General features: G+C 45.2%; 1 protein-coding gene and 1 long non-coding RNA gene across 3 annotated transcripts in view; one reads left to right on the top strand and one right to left on the bottom strand.

Moving 5' to 3' along the window:
* LOC146785792 (von Willebrand factor A domain-containing protein 5A-like) overlaps nucleotides 1-17,206 on the top strand; it is a 541,765-nt gene that overhangs the window by 321,594 nt on the left and 202,965 nt on the right. The window contains exon 21 of the mRNA XM_085635057.1: nucleotides 5,579-5,614. Within this exon, the coding sequence (XP_085491183.1) occupies nucleotides 5,579-5,614 (36 nt within the window). The remainder of the gene's footprint in view (nucleotides 1-5,578; nucleotides 5,615-17,206) is intronic.
* The window catches only part of LOC146785793 (uncharacterized), a 258,212-nt gene that overhangs the window by 233,713 nt on the left and 7,293 nt on the right, over nucleotides 1-17,206 (bottom strand). The window lies entirely within an intron of this gene.

Here is a 17,206-nt window from a genome sequence, read left to right as displayed (position 1 = left end):
CGCCAATACGCTCCAAAGTTTAGTTCTATTGACTAGGTCAAATGCTGACCGGAGATCTACAAAGGCAGCATATAAAGTACCGCCACACAAATAGACCGTTTTCCAGACAATCAGTTGGAATTTGAATGCCTGGTCGATGGTACTAGTACACGGTCTGAAACCGGCTTGGAGAGGAGAGATGATGTCCTCCTGCTCAATCCAAGCCTGGATTCGTGCCAAGATCATTCTAGCGATAATTTTCTGGACCGAGTCAATAAGACTAATTGGGCGGTAGTTCCCCGGGCATGAACGATCACCTTTTTTGAAAATGGGGAGAATCTCAGCCCCCCCCCAAGAATCGGGAATATCTGCCCCTCTAGCTACGGCATTGGCAAAATGTGCGATGTAGGGCACCCAGTTCACTGTATCAGATTTAAAGAGATCCGCAGGAACACAGTCCATGCCCGGCGCCTTGCCACTTGAAACCTTACTTAGAGCCTGTTTGACCTCAGCGCAGTCAAAAGTTAAGGTTTTTGGAAGGGAGAGGTCCCCCGTTATAACTGGGGCAGGCCCCTCAACAACTGTGGGATCTAAAAATTGGGATTCAAAATGGGTCACCCAGGCTTCCGGGGGGACATGATTAGAAGGGACCTGGCTATTCTGGGAGTTACCCCACTTAACAGTATGCCAGAAGAGGGTTAGGTTCCGGTGCTTACTGGCAGCCAAAAGGTTGTTCCAGTGATCATTATCCCACTCCTGTTTGGCCTTGGCCTTAGCCTTTTTATAGTTTATCCTGGCCAGTCTGACATTATCTGGTTCTTTATTAGCAATGGCAGATTTTAATTTGCTAAAAGATTCTCGGCAAGTTTTGTTGTACCAGGACGATGGTTTTAGGGTGACGGATTTCTTCTTGGCCTTACAAGGTTTTAAAAAAAGGGATTTAAGGCCAGTGAAAAGATGATCATGTATGCATGTAGCTTTACCAGTCACATCCTCGGTGTACTGAAGAGACTGAATGTCAACCAGAGCACCGGATACCATGGAACTAATCCTGGACAATAATTCAGCATCCATTGCAACTTTGTCCCAGCGTACCCGCCGTTGATCATTAGTTAAAACGGCTTCCGCAGTGACTATTTCTGGGGGTTTGGCTCTCTGGGCTGGGCAAAGTAAAAGACTTAAAACCAACGGGTTGTGGTCACTCTCCGGGCGGTCTAATATCGCCATATCACTTAGAGTGAACCAGAACTCGATTTTAACAAGGGCATAATCAATTCTGCTGCTAGAACGTCGGCCATCTGAGAAAGTCATCTTTCCACCCCTGTCAGAGGCAGTCCTCCCATTGGCGGCCCTGAATCCCCGCTCCATACATAGTCCCATCCACTGTGTGGCTGACTCTGTCCACCTCTTGATAGGAGGGAGATCGAGGGGAGGATCTCACCTTTGGGACCTTATATGTATTTAGCTATGCAGCACATTAGCCTGTGTGCTGAAACATCTACTGTTCTTTAACATGGAGGGAAAGTAAGCACCAAACTGCGTGACATGCCAGGTATGGGAACACATGAAGAGAAATATTGCCTTTCAGCGGGAAATGGTATAGTCCAAAGCTCTGTTTTTAATATAAAATCAGAGCCTTCGGTGGTCATTTCACTAAAAATACAAGATTTGAAAAAAATATTATTGTCTACGGGTGCTCGTTGAAGACAATTTCTATTGACTGGAATCTAGACAATGCTTAAAGTGGTTCTGGTATTTTACTGACCTCTGCTGGTCATTTTCTATCAAGAAAGTTAAATAGAGGCAGTTGCCAGAAAAATTAAAAAAAGAAAATCCCTCGAAAGTCCCTCAGCAGAGAGCAATTCTGGTATTTTACTGGTTGTTTTCTATCAAGACAGTTACATAGAGGTAGTTGAACAGTAAAAAAGTCCCTAAGGGGAAGCAGACATGTCCTAGGTCTGATCTTTAGAGCCCACAAACTACATACACATATAGGTATACTAAAGTATATACAAGAGTTAACGAATGCTCGACCTAAAAAATTAACAAGCTTTATTAGCTACATGATCATACCTGGGAGCACGACATAAAATGAACGTATCTGGAAAATAACATGTGAAATAGACTGGCCATTTTGAAGCATGTTTTCCTTTCCTGACTGACTTTTGACCTCCGTCTCTGAAAGCAGAGAAAATGTGATGAGATAGCAAGATTTAAAGGCATCTTTATTGCTCACAAAGTGAAAGAGAAATAAAAATGCCTTTAAAACTGGTTTTCTTGTAACATTTGCTGGCTTTCAGAGCCAGGTCAAAAGTCAGTTTGTCTTTTTACATATATTTTTCTTAAGTTAGAGGATTTTGTAAAGTGAACTGTGTGACAATTGAACTGTGCAAAGCATGTTAAATGAAAGGCTGTAAGATGTCAGACTTTTTTCTAACACAACACTGAAATAGCTAAGTGAACTGTTCAAACTTTTCAAATATATTTCACTTGTTAAGAAGATCAATTTTTGTAATTTTGTGGTGACAAAAATATTTTTATAGAATCAAAACAAATGAGAAAACTACTTGGCAAATTTTATATATTTTTGCTAAAAACGATTTCCAAAAATAGTTTATGCGCTATTATCAGTTAACCTAAGTTAGTGGGAATGCTTTGTGGCCATTTCAATAGAAAATATGTTATCTCTAAATAACAATGCATTACCACATCATGCTTTGGTAATATATTTATAAAACGTGAGTTTCTAAACATGAACTGTGAATTTTTACTGCTTTTACCCAGATTACAATGCCAATAGTGAACTAAGAGCTAAACCAGTAATCATGACCCTATACATGGGCGTGATTCTTGTTACCTATTCTGGGTCCTTTGGGCAATTTCCAAAAACGTTCAATTTCACGCTTACCTAGAATGAATTATAAGTCTTGAAACCTGCTAGTAATTTTTGTTTTGGACGTATGTAGGAGCCACCCAAATAAGCAATGACCTGGGGAGCAGGGAACCTCTGTTCCTATATCTGCTGCTACTATGCTCGTGATCCCTTCCCAGAATGGGCGTATCTCAGGGCACTCCCAAAACATATGTAAGATGTACACTCCTTCTCCGCATCTAGAGCAAGCAGCCTCTGCTACGTTAAAGTATCGCCTTATCTTTGCGGGGGTGAGATAGGACCCGTGTAACACATAATTTGTAAGCCTGAAACGTGCATTCCAAAATACTCTCGGCGCCCTTTCCAGTATCAGCTCCCAGTCTCTCTCAGGAATAGGTATACCAAAGTCCTCCTCCCAATGCGCCTTCAGGCGCTCCAGTGGGCGCTGATAATCAGCTTGGATGGCCTTGTAGAGACAGGCTGGGTTCCAACTGGAATGGCATGGTGAGCAAAAAACACTATGGATTTAGGCCCAGATCTCTGTACTGGGGTGAATGTATGATATTGTTCTGCATTCTGTCCATCAATTGTTGTTTTTTCATTTGTCACCCCGAGTGGGACGGGTATGCCCAGACGTGGGTCCCGTGCTCTCCATGCCACTGGAGTCAAGCTATCATGGCTGATGAGGGGTGAAACCCCGAAACCAATCCTAGGATGCTTGTTTCCAGTCCAGGGAGGACATGGCCTGGCAGTTCGGGCTGTACTGTTCCCATTGGGTACAGGGTTAAGACTGATTTGCATATGGCTGGGTTCAAACTGGAATGGCATGGTGAGCAAAAAAACGATGGATATAGGCCCAGATCTCTGTACTGGGGTGAATGTATGACATTGTTCTGCATTCGGTCCATCAATTGTTGTTTTTACTGTTTTTATTGTTCCACATAGTAGCAGCACTGAAGAACACGTGGCTCCCAAGTGCCGTGCCCCAATGTTTCCTGTCGCCATAGTGAGTGCTCTGTGTAAGAGGAAGTGGCCCTGTGGCAAGTTAAAGTCTTCTTGGAATTCCACGAATGGTAGCAGACCATAGTCTTGGAAAAGATCCCCCAATCCCTTCACCCCTGCCTCCTCCCACACGTTTATGTCTCTCCAGCAGCCTCCAGGTGGCAAGTTTTTTAACGGAGAGAGCAGTAGGTCTGTGGGATAGGAATTCTGGCACCCACCTTCTGCAAACATCTGCGCAAACAATGAGTGATTACTCTGAACTCTCGCGCATCTCCTATCGAGGGCCGTTGGATTCTTAGCAACACCTTGGAAAGGGTAGAAGAGATTCGTGCAAAAGGGATCGCTGCCCTTGCCAGGTTTCTCCTGGCCACAAGCCACTGGATCAACCAATTGAGTTAGGCGGCTATATAATAAGTTTTAAAGTTGGGGATTCCCAGTCCTCCCGCCTCCGTGGGATGTCGCTGTGTGTCCATTGCCAGTCGCCTTCACCCGCCCCCAGATGAAAGCAACAATTAGGGAGTCTAGCTCCGAAACAGTGCTTGCGGAACCCATATCGGGAGCGGTCCTAAGAAATACAAAAGGCGCCGCAGGGCCACCATCTTTAGGAGCGCAACACGGCCCACCACCAACAATGGTAACATCTTCCAAAAGTCTATGGGAGTGCGCAGGGCTCTGAGTGCCTGACCTACCTTGCCCTCCAAGAGATCTGACAGTGGCAACGTGAGCAAATGACCCACGTCTGGGCATACCCTGCTCACTTTGCCACTGGATTCAAGCTAGCCTAGCTGATGAGGGGTGGTACCCAGAAACCGGTACCAGGATGCTTGTTTCCGGTACAGGGCAGTCCTGGCTTGGCAGTTCAGGCTGTACTGTTCCCATGTGGAACAGGGTCAAGACTGATTTTCATATGGCTGGGTCTGAACTGGGGTGGCGAAGCCATTCTTCTCCCTGCAACACAGAAATGTGACTGCATCGTCTCTCATTGTCCGAGGTTTCATTGGCTTCCTTTAAATACAAGAGTCACAATCAAACAGTGATGCTTTGCCTCTGAAACAGCCCACCCTTATTCTGTTCTGCTACTAATCTTGTGAGGCTTCAAACATTCCAAGACATAACTCTGCAGACTGAGGCTACTAGGTTCTGAACTTCATTGCCTGGAATTGCTCCTCTCATGGAGCAGCAGCTCAACCGAGAACTCTCTTCCAGTTAACATTTAAAAGACAACTGTCCCTCATCGCTTCCAGGAAACCGCTTTAGGCACATCTTTTCCATCTATTCTTGGGCTAACCTGAGGCCTACCTTCCTATTGCCACTCATACACATCTCTCATTCTATTCTGCCCTCCATAACTGAATAATATAAAGAGAAAGGTAACCAAAACAAAGGTCATGCTCATCAGTAGATGGCCTGATAACATCTTTGCTAATATTCAGGGCAAAACATACCACTTGTGTAGGGTTGTGATTAGTCTGTAAATATGATCGGGAACCTCAAATACAAGGTACAATATCGTAAGCCACACACAGTGATACATATTGTATTATAAGGACCATTTTTAAGTAATATATAGTGAATATTACAACCAGAGCTTCAGTGTAGAGCTAAAGTGTAAATTCATAACATTAGTGCAGAGTAATAACTCCACTCATACTATAATATATGATCTATTAGCAATGAGAAGCTACAGAAGCCTCGAAATTAATTTTGTTTTCTCTTCTATTTCAGCATGGATGCCTAGGCGCCGCAGTATGCCAAAGGCAGGTAAGATTATCAAGATTGATATTCAACTTGAAACATTTAATTTTGTATTTTTTGACAATGACTGAAGACATACGCAATCAGGTAGATGGCAAGAATTCATAGTATATGATTGTTAAGTATATTGATTTCACATTGGTGTTGCTAGGTTTCATCTGGGAACAAGTTAGATCTATTTCTAGGCAAGCAGCATTGAAAATAATGATGCGAGAGGGGTACTATGCAAATATAGTTTTGTTCCAGATACAAAACACAGCCAGAAATGTTTTAGATTATCAAGGTTGTTTAAAAGCATTACACTTTGTGGACCTACTTATTGTTTCTGAATAATCGGGTGAGCCACCAATTTTCCTTTAAAGAATTGGAGAAGTTGATGGGCTTCCTTTGGAGATGAGCATTTCGATTCAGTAGTTTGTGCCATGTGCTGAGCGAGTCTGTAAATTATGCGAGTCTGGAATTCACGGTGTAGTGTGTGCATTCACCCTATTAATGACACTGCACACGGAGGTTACGTACACTGGAAGGTGTATTCACTTTTAGGGAGAGCGCCGGGGTCACTCCCGCACGTAGATCCTTCCGTGCAGAAGATGGCCCCTGCCGCTCCCAGCATGCATCAGTCGTCACATGGTGCCAGACACTAGAGCACTACACCACATATCTCCCCCCTTTAATAACACCATAACAACACGAAGTGTAACAACCAGGAGTGCCGAGGGGTTGATCCCGGACACCAATGTTATAACAAGTATCACTTGACTACTGATCTAGGAGGGGTGGAGGGAACAGGGAAGAAAAGGGGAGAAGACAAGCACAACATACAACAAGGTTACATATCGTATTCTCTGTATCTTTTGGGTAACACTATTGCCCTGCCTGTGCGGGTGCGTGTAGTGGGTACTTGTGTCATGTGTGTCTCACTCGTGTATGCTCTGATTTCCCTTGAACTCCCCTGCTGGTCACCATTGGGAGCAATGGAGGCTTGTCGCATGGTGTCTGATTCGCGGATACTGTGGTCTTCTTGTGGCCTAAGTTGTTGTGTGGCCTCTAAACTCCTCCGTTCTTGTGTGTTGCCGCTTCCGTCTTCATTGTCTCTTGTTGTGCTGTTTCTCTGTGTATGTGTCTTTGGGCTGTACTCCTCATTATCCGACTCCCAACTGGTGTTACCGGTGCTTGATGAGGCGTCTCCCTTGTTCCATTCAATAACTTTATTGCACTTGTCCATTCTGCTGTGGGACCATACTTTTCCGTCACTTAATAAGGCAGATCGTGTGTAGGCTTCTTTGACTTGCAGAGTTTCGCTGAACTTGCTGTCGCCGTTTCTCCGTAGTTGTGCCAGCTTCACTCAGACCCACTCCCCCTTTTCCAACGAGACGTCTCTGACCCTGTGCTTCTTGTTGTAGTGGTCTGTGTAAATTTTCTAAGCCTTCTCCAAATTGCTTCGGCCCACGGCTGGGGACCACTTACTTTGTAACGTCAGGTTCATCCAAACTGTGTTGTCTCGTGTGAACGGACTATATCCCGTCGTAGTGGGAGCAATGTGATAAGCCTATACAGTGTGTCTAATTTCCGTCTCCCAATTCTTTCCTGCGCTGATGGCTGCTTGCACAGTCCCCATGATCACACAGGTGAACCTCTCTGCGAGGTCATTACCCGCAGAATGGTACACCGGGCTGTGTTTGGTCTCAATGCTATTCCTTTTCGTGAATGCATCCCATTTCTCGATGTGACCGGGGGCCGTTGTCACACGTAATGACTTTCGGAATTCCCTCTCTCAAGAATGTGGTTGTGAGGAAGGCTACAATCCTGTCCGTGTCCGCTTTTTCACACAGTTCTACTTCAGGCCACTTGGAGTATCAGTCCATCAAAACAATGGCATACTTGGGTACACCCCACGTGTCGAGAATAGGTCCCAGAATGTCGACCGACAATTCGTCCCATGGGCTGGTGGGAGTGGTGAACTTCCCCTGAGGTGCTCGTAGCATGGTATGTGGCTTATCTGCGTTACTGCACTGCTCGCAGGCCCTTACGTGCCTCTCCACCTGGCTGTCGACTGCAGGACACCAATAAGATTGTTTGACTCGATTCTTTGTCTTCACGATTCCCAAGTGGCCTTCGTGCAAGATCGTGAGCAGGTGTTGCACTAATTGTTGTGGAGGGATCACTTTGTCCCCTCGTAAGAGGAATATGGCATTCTCACCAATCGACAGTTCCTCCCACACTTCCCAGAATTTCCGGAGGTCGGTGTCCAAGTGCTTCTTCTCTGGCCACCCCTGCATGACAAATCTTTTTATGCTCTCGAGATGGGGGTCTTCCTCATACGCTGCCTTCCATTCTTGTGCGCTTATGACTTCTTCCTGATCATTGGTGAAAGCTATTGTCTACTCGTCCCATTCCGTGTGTGCGGGCGCACCTTCCATTGCCGCCGATCTGCTGAGGTAGTCTGCTACTTTGTTCTTGTTGCCAGGAATGTATTCTACGTCATATACAAAGTCCAACAACCTGAGTGTCATTTTTGCAATGCGCGGAGTGGCACTGACATGTCCGCTGGATGTAAGAATCTTCACCAGTGGCTTGTGGTCCGTCTGGAGGAGGAATCTGGAAACCCAGAGAAACTGTCCGAATTTTTAAATCGCCCAGATGGCCGCCAGCATCTCCTTCTCAATGACGCTGAACTTCTCCTCGTTGGGGGCTAGAGAGCGGGACACGAAGCTGATGGTGGTAACGGCGCTGTCCGTGGACATTTGAGATAGGACAGCTCCCAGTCCCTTGTCACTGGCGTCCGTGGTGAGGATGGAGAGGGCAGATTGGTCAAAGCCATGTAGAGGCACGGCATCGCAAATGTTGTTCTTGATTTTGTAGAAATTCTTCATTGGCATCAGATGACCAGTGGAAGACATTCTTTTCTTTCAGTATCTGACGTAGATGGTGTGTCTTGGTGGCAAAGTTTTTGACAAATTTACTATAGAATTCTTTCAATCCGAGGAAAGAACCTACTTCTTCCTTGTTTTGAGGTGTGGGTGCTGACTTCATTGCTTCAACGTTGGCACTCTTGGGTGAGATTCCTTTGTTGCTTATTTCGTGTCCCAAGTAGGTGACAGTGTGGAGGCCAAATTTGCACTTTTCCCACTCTGCTGTGAGGTCGTTTTGTGATAAGATTCGTAGTACCGTAGAGAGCTTCACATCATGATCTTGTTTGGTTTTTCCCATTATCAGGATGTCATCCTGGAAGTATTGCACTCTGCTGATGTCTTTAAACAGCTTGTGCATCAGCTTCTGAAACACAGCTGCAGCAGATTCCAGGCCAAAGGGCATCCGCCGGAACCTGTAGCAGCCGAATGGTGTGATGAAAGATATTAGTTTCCTACAGGAGAGGTGCAGTGAAATTTGATGGTACGCCGCTGTGAGGTCAATGATTGGAAACCATTTGATTCCTTTGGTCTGGGCCAACATTTCATTAATTTTGGGCAGCGGGAATTTGTCCACTATGATGTTTTTGTTGAGTTTCCTCAGGTCTATGCAGAGGCGCACCTTCCCGTTGGGCTTACTTGCAACGACCAAGGACGCCAACCACTCCGCGCTCTCGATTGGCTTGATCACCCCGTTGTCTTCCAGGCGCTGTAGTTCAATCTGCACCGCCTCCCTGCAGTTGAATGGGATGTTCCTTACTTTATGGCATACTGGTGTGGCTCCTTCCTTGAGGCAAAGTTTGTGTGTGAATTTTGGTGAGCTTGCCTATGGTGCTGCCAAAGACTGCTGGAAAGTCGTCTTTCCATGTTCCACCCTCACATGTCTGTGGGTTGTCTGTCATGAGTACTTGTATAGCACCTGCTGGATTCAGTTGAATTCCTAATGCCCCTTGGTCTGCCCAGCCTAATACAGAGGGACCATTTTCCACTACGTACAGTTTCCCCTTTCAGGTCCTGCCCTTGAACTCAAAGCGGAGTGGGCGGAAGCCTACCATGGGGATCTTCTCTCTTGTGAAGGTGACAGGGTGAACATCTGTGGGGTGTAAGTGACTGCCTAAGGTGCCTGTGAAGTCCCTCTCCCAGACATTGCGTTGAAGGATGGTTAATGGTGACCCTGAGTCTGCCACCATGGAAACTTGTATACCACCAATGGACAATAAGCAAGAGGGTTTCTTGGTGCTGTTACAATCAATACCCAGAATTTGGTAATCAACGCACAGAACACTTTCCTCATCAGCCTCTCCCTCCACCCCATCTGTGTCAGAATCCTGCAGGACACATTTAACAGAGGAGTTGCTAGGCTTACTTCTACACACTTTCCCAAAATGACCCATCACCCCACAGTAGGAGCATTTGACACGAAATGCTGGACACCGTCTGTCATTGGTTGCGTGCGTATGACTGTTGCATCTGTAGCAGCTGTGCTTGTGGTCACTGGGTGCCTTGTGGGGTCCGGCCACTTTGGATATTGGCTTCTTGTTGTACTTGGCCGCAACTGTGGGTGGAGGTTTGCTATCATGGGATTTGATGTCAGTCACTCTGCACACTGTGGCCTTGCTAGCACAGTCCTTTTTCGCGGCTACAGTGCACCGTTTAGACAGTTCCGCTTTCTTGACCATGGCAATGATCTCGTTGAGGGGCGCATCTCCACTCACCCACAACTTCTCCTGTATATTTATATTGACAGTGTGCATTATTATCTGGGCGCGTAGCAGGTCATCATGGAGGTGTCCAAATTTGCAAGTGACCGCTAACCGTTTAAGCGCAGCCACGTAATCTTCCACAGACTCAGTGTTAGTCTGTTTCCGTTGGAACAAATTGTAGCGGTCTATGACCGTACAGACTACAGGCTGATAATGACTGTCTAAATCCTCCAATGCATGTTGAAAGACATCGTCGTCATTGGAGAGTCTAGTCTTTTTTACCATATTCTTATATACACTAAGACCTTCCGGCCCCAGATTGTGCAAAAGGATTTTCTTTCTGCGTTTGCTGGAAAATGCCTCTTCCCCTTCATCCTCCAAAGCTGACAAATAATTCCGAAAATGCCCCTTCCAGTCCTCCCACTTCATGGCAGGTTCACCCGGTTTCGGAAGGAGGGGGTCTAGATTTGTGAGGGAAAATGTCTGTGCACACATCTTGACTGGGCGATGGGGCCGGGATCTGCCAGGCGTAGACCAGTGAATGCAGGACGGTGGCAAGCCGGGTGGGTATGCGGAGTCAGCCTAGTGTTCTTGGGTACGTGTGTAGGGAACACTCTGCACTTGGACTCTCTCTGTGCTCATGGAGGTACACTGGGGTTGTGTCCGGTTGGACAGCAAGCTGGGATGATCCCTGTAGGCAATCAACTCTCAGTCCTGCACTAAGGAACATCCTGAGACTGCTGGAGGCAGTTGGGTGGGACAGCACTAGGATGGTGTCCCTGTGGGAGGCTCCCCTGGGTGCAGGTCAGCAGGCACCAAAGGCACTTACTTGAGATGTGCCAGCCGTCAGAAGTTTGTTGTGCAGGACTGCAGGGCCTAGGGCTGCTGTGCTTAGCTCTGTGGTCCAATGCTGTCTCGTCGTGGTCTTAGGCTGCAGAGCTCTGCTCCATGCGTAAGGGCTGTGTCCCTCACGCGGTCGCACAGGAGCTCAGGAAGGGGGCGCTTCGCTTGTCCCTTGTCCCTCTGCCATGCTCTCCCTTGATGTGGATTTGCCGCGTCGGGCGCAGCGGAACGATTTCCTGTATGTGCTGGTATCGCACTGTAGTGGCACGATGTGCACACCAGCCTCGTCGCCAATTTGTAGTGTGTGCATTCACCCTGTTAATGACACTGGATACAGAGGTTACGTACACTGGAAGGTTTATTCACTTTTAGGGAGAGCGCCGGGGTCACTCCCGCACATAGATCCTTCCGTGCAGAAGATGGCCACCGCCGCTCACAGCATGTATCAGTCGTCACGTGTTGCCAGACACTAGAGCGCTACACCACAAGGAGGTTTTGTTTTCTTGTCCCTCCTTCTCTATCTGCAGAACAGTTTATCTGCAAAGAATGTCTCTAGATATTAATACTCAAACAGTAACTTTAGTTCTGGATCTAACATTTTTCCTTTTTCTCATTCAGTAAGATATTTTTTATCTTTTATTAAATCTATTTGTGGATCATTAGATTTTTAACTTGTCTTTTGAATGTGTATCCAAGAGTTGGTTGACTATGTTGTGTATTGTGGAATATTTTTCACGTTGGCCTTTTTGTGAAAACCTAATCGTTAATAAAGAAGCTGAACTAATCATCTACTCTACAAAGACTGTTTACTAGTGCACTGGCGGGTGGAGTTCATTTTATCTCACCCGTAGGCTGGAGATAGAATTTTTTTGTACTGAAAAAATAGCACCTTCTAAATGTTTTCCATTTTTACGCACCAAAGATTAAACAGCGATAACTCCAAGCATGCTGACTTTATTGCACCCGATAATTTCTGAGTGTGGTAAACTCTGCACCTTTTGTAATTTGAGTTTCCTGTGCAGTCACATGTTTGTGTAAGGATTCCAAAATAATGAGGAGCTTGGAGTCGAGGTCAAAGATTCAATTTGACTATTTCCTAGTTTGGTGGAGATGATGAAAGACACTGGGGGCTGTATTACGTGTAAAACAGAGTGGCCTATATGTAATGTGGGCCCTGGTATATAATTAGCTTTCTAAAGTTTAGAGCAGTAAATTAGCACAGGTATACAGGTGGTAACATGAGTGCAATATTTAGCTAACTACCTTCACATTCATTGTATTTGTTGCCTTTCTCTGTGCCCTCTCCCTTGAGTTGCCAATAGACGTACAATTGGCAGTAGAGGAACCGAGGGGTATATTAACAAGGCAGCGCTATAAAATTATTGCTGCTTTTGTGGCTGTTTTCGGCCGAAAAGGCGCGATAATTTCATCGCCTTAACAGCAAAGACACGCTATTGCGTGTTTTGCTGACTTAGTGCCCGTTTCCAGCACGCCTAACTTTGCATCGCTAATGAGATGCAAAGTAGGCGTGGCTGTGAAACCAACCAGGGAAAATATCGTGAAGGCAGCTTCGCGATATTAACAAGGAAGGGTAGCGATTATTTAAATCGCGTTAAGTATGCCTTAACGCAGGAATTTAACGTATGTTAAATTCCTGACTAAGGCATACTTAACATGGGGGGTGGATTCTGTGGCTAAGACCACAGGCCCTATCATCTATGATATCGCCGTTTTCCACCATGGAACATGGCAATATCCACACTATCTCTGGAATTTTTATCGCCTTGGCGATGCGCGTTGTTGATAACGCGACAACCGGGCGATAAATTCCAGAGATAGCCGTCGATAAATATGCAAGCACTAAGCTCGCTTTGCGATATTTATTGCCGGCCCTTGTTAATATGCCCCCGAGTCCCTTGTATTCACTGCTCTGCTTTGTCTTGGCCAGAGCAGAGATTCATTTTACTACCTACCCTGCTGAAATGTAATTTCAGTTTAACCTTTCATTTCGTGGAGCCTTTTTTGGGAATATCACGTTTACAGGTCGATTGCTAGCCACAAAGTATGAACTACCCCCTGTTTTAGGGCAGGTGTAACAACATCTAAAATTACTAGTTCCAGTAGGACCAGCTACATTGCCCACTAACACCCAGAGAGTTGTTTAGGCACTAGTATAAGTTGCATCTCAACAAATGTGCCTTGAACAGAACTTAAAGGTGAACAAACTAGCAGATGCCCACATGTAGATAAGAAGATTGTTAGACCTTTGCAAAGACATGGCGGGTGTCTAGGGAATAATGTTGGATGTTAGGTAATCAGTTTCTAAGTCTTAAGGGCTCTAAAAGGAAGACAGGCATCCTTAGAGGTAATCTGCATATTGACACACATTCAGTGAAACCATTTCCTTGCTTCTGATATTTGTTTCTCTGCAAAGACCATAAATCAATCTAAGAGCGTGGTTATAAGTCATGCTTACCACACTTTTGATAAATATCTGAAGAATAATTGCTAGCCTTTGTCTGTCAAATGCTTTCGGCAGTTTGCTGAAAACCAACTGCGTATATCGAGTCCCAAACCTCAAAGCACTACTGACCACCATACAATAGCATATGGGAGCTTTGACGCATGGCGCTTACAAGAAGAAACGCGGTAGTAAATTTGCAGGAACCTCAATGTCCGAACCAATATATCAACAAGTAAGTACGGAGATACCAGAAGTTGTATTTGATAAGAATATGTCCCCAAATATGGCAAAGCCTTGAAGATCACAAGAGTTATTCAAAGCCTTCATGAAGAGGCAAGGTATGTCCTTGCCATCTGTTTCTACTGCACAGTGGGGGGGCATTTTGGCAAACTTACAGTAATTAAGACAACAAAAGTGAGGCATCATAAGAACCAGATGTGCATTTATATCAACATGCCACCACCAGTAAACAGGTCACAGAGGCAGTTGTGTCATGACTGGAGATCCTTTATGATCAAGTGAAAAGTCCTATTTCACATAATTTAAGCATTCATGCCATGCAGGTACTTTGGAACCAAATGAGTACAAAAAGGCGGATGTGGCCAAAGCTTTTTGTGAGGAAAAATGATTTTTCCGCAATGGGGCTTAGATGGTTACCTGGTTACATTGCATTGTTTCTTTGTTCATGTTATTTTGAAGCCGTGCACATCTGTTCAAACATTTAATGGTAACTACAACCAGTGGCGGCTGGTGACGTTTGAAAGTGGGGGGGGGGCGAAAAAGTTGACGCGAGCTAAGCGAGTTAGCGCAACTATCATAAGTGACCTTCGGGTGAGACGAGAGGTTTTCCTAAAGAAAATTTGAAAAAAAGAAACTGAAAATCACGCATTTTCAAGCAAATTTGATGAAGGAAGACGGTTTATGAAGCAATAGTGATTGTGTAGACTTGAATTATTTAAACACAGGACAAAATATTCCATATTTTAAGGAATTATAATTGTTTAGTTACTGTAGTGTGCAGATTTTACAATGCAACAAGCAAGGTTTGTTAATTATGTTACCTGCCCACATGGTTGTCTTGTCTGTCTACAGTCTGCAGTACCCCTGTCTGGCATTTTCTTCTTACAGTCTTGTTATGATGTTAATAAAGGCATTTCATGATAACGACATAGCTGCTCCATTCTGTAATTAGAGAACTTTATAATGGACTTGAGATAACAGTGCTCTGCTGCAGGCTTGGTAAATACCTGGTCAGGCTTGGCCATAAAACTTCAAACCCACTGGAAGTCCTGACTAATGCTGAAGAGTAGTACCCTGTGTCACAGGGTAACCACAAGATAATCCTTAAAATGCAGCCTCCAAGATGTTTCACACCTTGTTCAGGAGATAAAGAAATATGATCATCTAGACATGTGTTTCTGTTTCATTCCAATGCCTGAACTCAGAGACCAGGTGAACTGGGTTAGCAGCCTTGTCTTGTACCCAGGAGTAAAGGAACAAGTGATGAAAGGAGGGGGTGGAGCTGGTAGGAAGTGGAGAAGAGAGAAAGGAGAGGTAATATTGGAAACAGAGAAAGAAAGAGATGAGGGACTAAAGAAGAGAGTTTTGAAGCGAGGGGAAGAGGCATGTGGGGGAAGAAAGAAATGGAGAGAGAGGAATAGAGGGAGAAAAGGAAACAAGCGTGAGACGGAGGCATTGGAGTGAAGGAAGGAAGAAAATGGTAGAAGGAGGAAGGAAAGAAAGTAAAGGAGCGACATGCAAGGAAGGAGGGAGGAAGTGAAGCCAGAGAGGGATAGAGACTGAGTCATGGATAGAGGAAAGACATGGGACAGCATGAACCCACTGTTCCAGTTGTACAGACAACAATAAATATTAATGTGGCTGTGCAGACTGTAGCGCCGGAGGAGGCCCGTGGAAGGAACAAACGAGAAACATACATTCAAAATGAGAGGTGTACTGTGCCCCCAGACTGGAGCTTTGCGCATGCGTCCATTGTATTATTAAATGTATTCAGCCTCAAGGAGGCTACAAAAGAAAGTGATTTGAGCAAATAATCACCTATTTGAAAGCATGACGTCATACAACGGCCCTCCAACGTGCAGCGCTGAGCACAATACTTTTGAAATGGGGGCCACTTAGAAAGTGGTGCCCTGGCTAACCACACACTATTCCCAAGCCTTACAACAACGTCTCTGTTAATGATTAATTGCAAACACATGTATTAGACAGGAACTGAAAAAAAATGTCTAACCAGAAACAGTCAGCGTCTTATTGTTTGGAATGATAATAAGTTGTTTGTGAACTGGTCTCAAAAGAACTTATTTGCTTAGCTATGGATAAATCAAAGACAGCCTGTCCTCTGTGAGTGACTATCCTTAGAGAGCAGACAAAGGCCTACTGCTGGAATTTGTACGAATCTCCACTGATTTTTAGGTCTCGCTGAGCCAAAGGCTCGAAGAGACATTTTGTATGTGGGATTTTCAAAGTGCTACCCCCAGTCTTTTGGCTGGCCTAAACCTTGAGTGCACGATCACATGCACGTGCACAGCTGCTCCCACTCCCCCTCCCTTCTCTATAGCTTTCTTTCACTTTAGCCGCTTTGACCCTTGTATTCCCCCCTCCCTTCTCACCCAGCCCTTTGATGCTCTGCTGGATTACTTTCACTTTCGCCCCTTTGATGTTTGATTTTTATTGCCTTTGTTTATGTGACGGAGATCCATTGCATTTGGCAGAACATTTCTGGGGCCGTATTGCATGAAATACACCAGGTGGCGCTAACGTGTTTTACAGAGCACCATACAGCATTTTGTTCTGCATTAAAAACAAGCATTTGCAATGCAATAGGTCTCGCATTTATGCAGTTTGAGCTATTGGCATTGTACATGACAATGCCCTTTATTTATGTTTTGGTTTTCAAAACATAATTATAAAAGGCATTGTCATATACAATGCCAATAGCTTAAACCCGCGTAAATGCGAGACCTATTGCATTGCAAATGCTTGTTATTCCGAGTGATCGGATTTCCTTTGGAAGCGGAGAAAAAGCACTGCACCATATTTTAATTTTTACCATTTAGGATTTTACGAAGTTCAAGTGGAACTTACGTTGAATGCCAGTGCTACTGCTCCCTTCCAGTAAGGTCAGGATGGACGAGGAGCAGGGAAGGTATGACTCATCGCCTCTCCCGCTCTCGCAGCCTGCTTCACCCCTCCTAAACCCGCCCCCTCTTGTGATGAGTTTTAATTGTTGCCACCCACTCCTTCGTTCTTCCTATCTGCCCGATACTCCCCCTGCCATTGAAAAGAATGGAGTTCTGTGAACTCCTCCCAGGGCCACTGTGTAAGCGCCCAAAAAGAACACTTATTCACTGCATTGAAAGTCGGCACGTCCTCTGCTGTGACGTCACTGCTGTAAATTGTGCCTGCTGGTCGAAGAATACCTCGCCCAGCAGGCATGCGCAGCAGAACCGTACCTCTGCAAAGATCCTGACAGCTGCCCTATTATACATATGAGAGCAGCATCTAAGTAGTACATTTGTTTAAACTGCTTGGCGTTTTCTAATTCTTTTCTTGCCTCTCGCCTAAGGATGGCAGGGCAACGCCATTTTGCCCATTAAGACGATCCGCCCCTGACTACAGCATATCATTTGTATAGAAATATTATTTATGAAGCCATAAC

The sequence above is a fragment of the Triturus cristatus genome, chromosome 11 (assembly GCF_964204655.1).
Source record: "Triturus cristatus chromosome 11, aTriCri1.1, whole genome shotgun sequence".
Taxonomy (NCBI): Eukaryota; Metazoa; Chordata; class Amphibia; order Caudata; family Salamandridae; genus Triturus; species Triturus cristatus.
The sequence above is the reverse complement of the archived record's forward strand: the minus strand, read 5'-3'. Positions and strand labels throughout refer to the sequence as shown.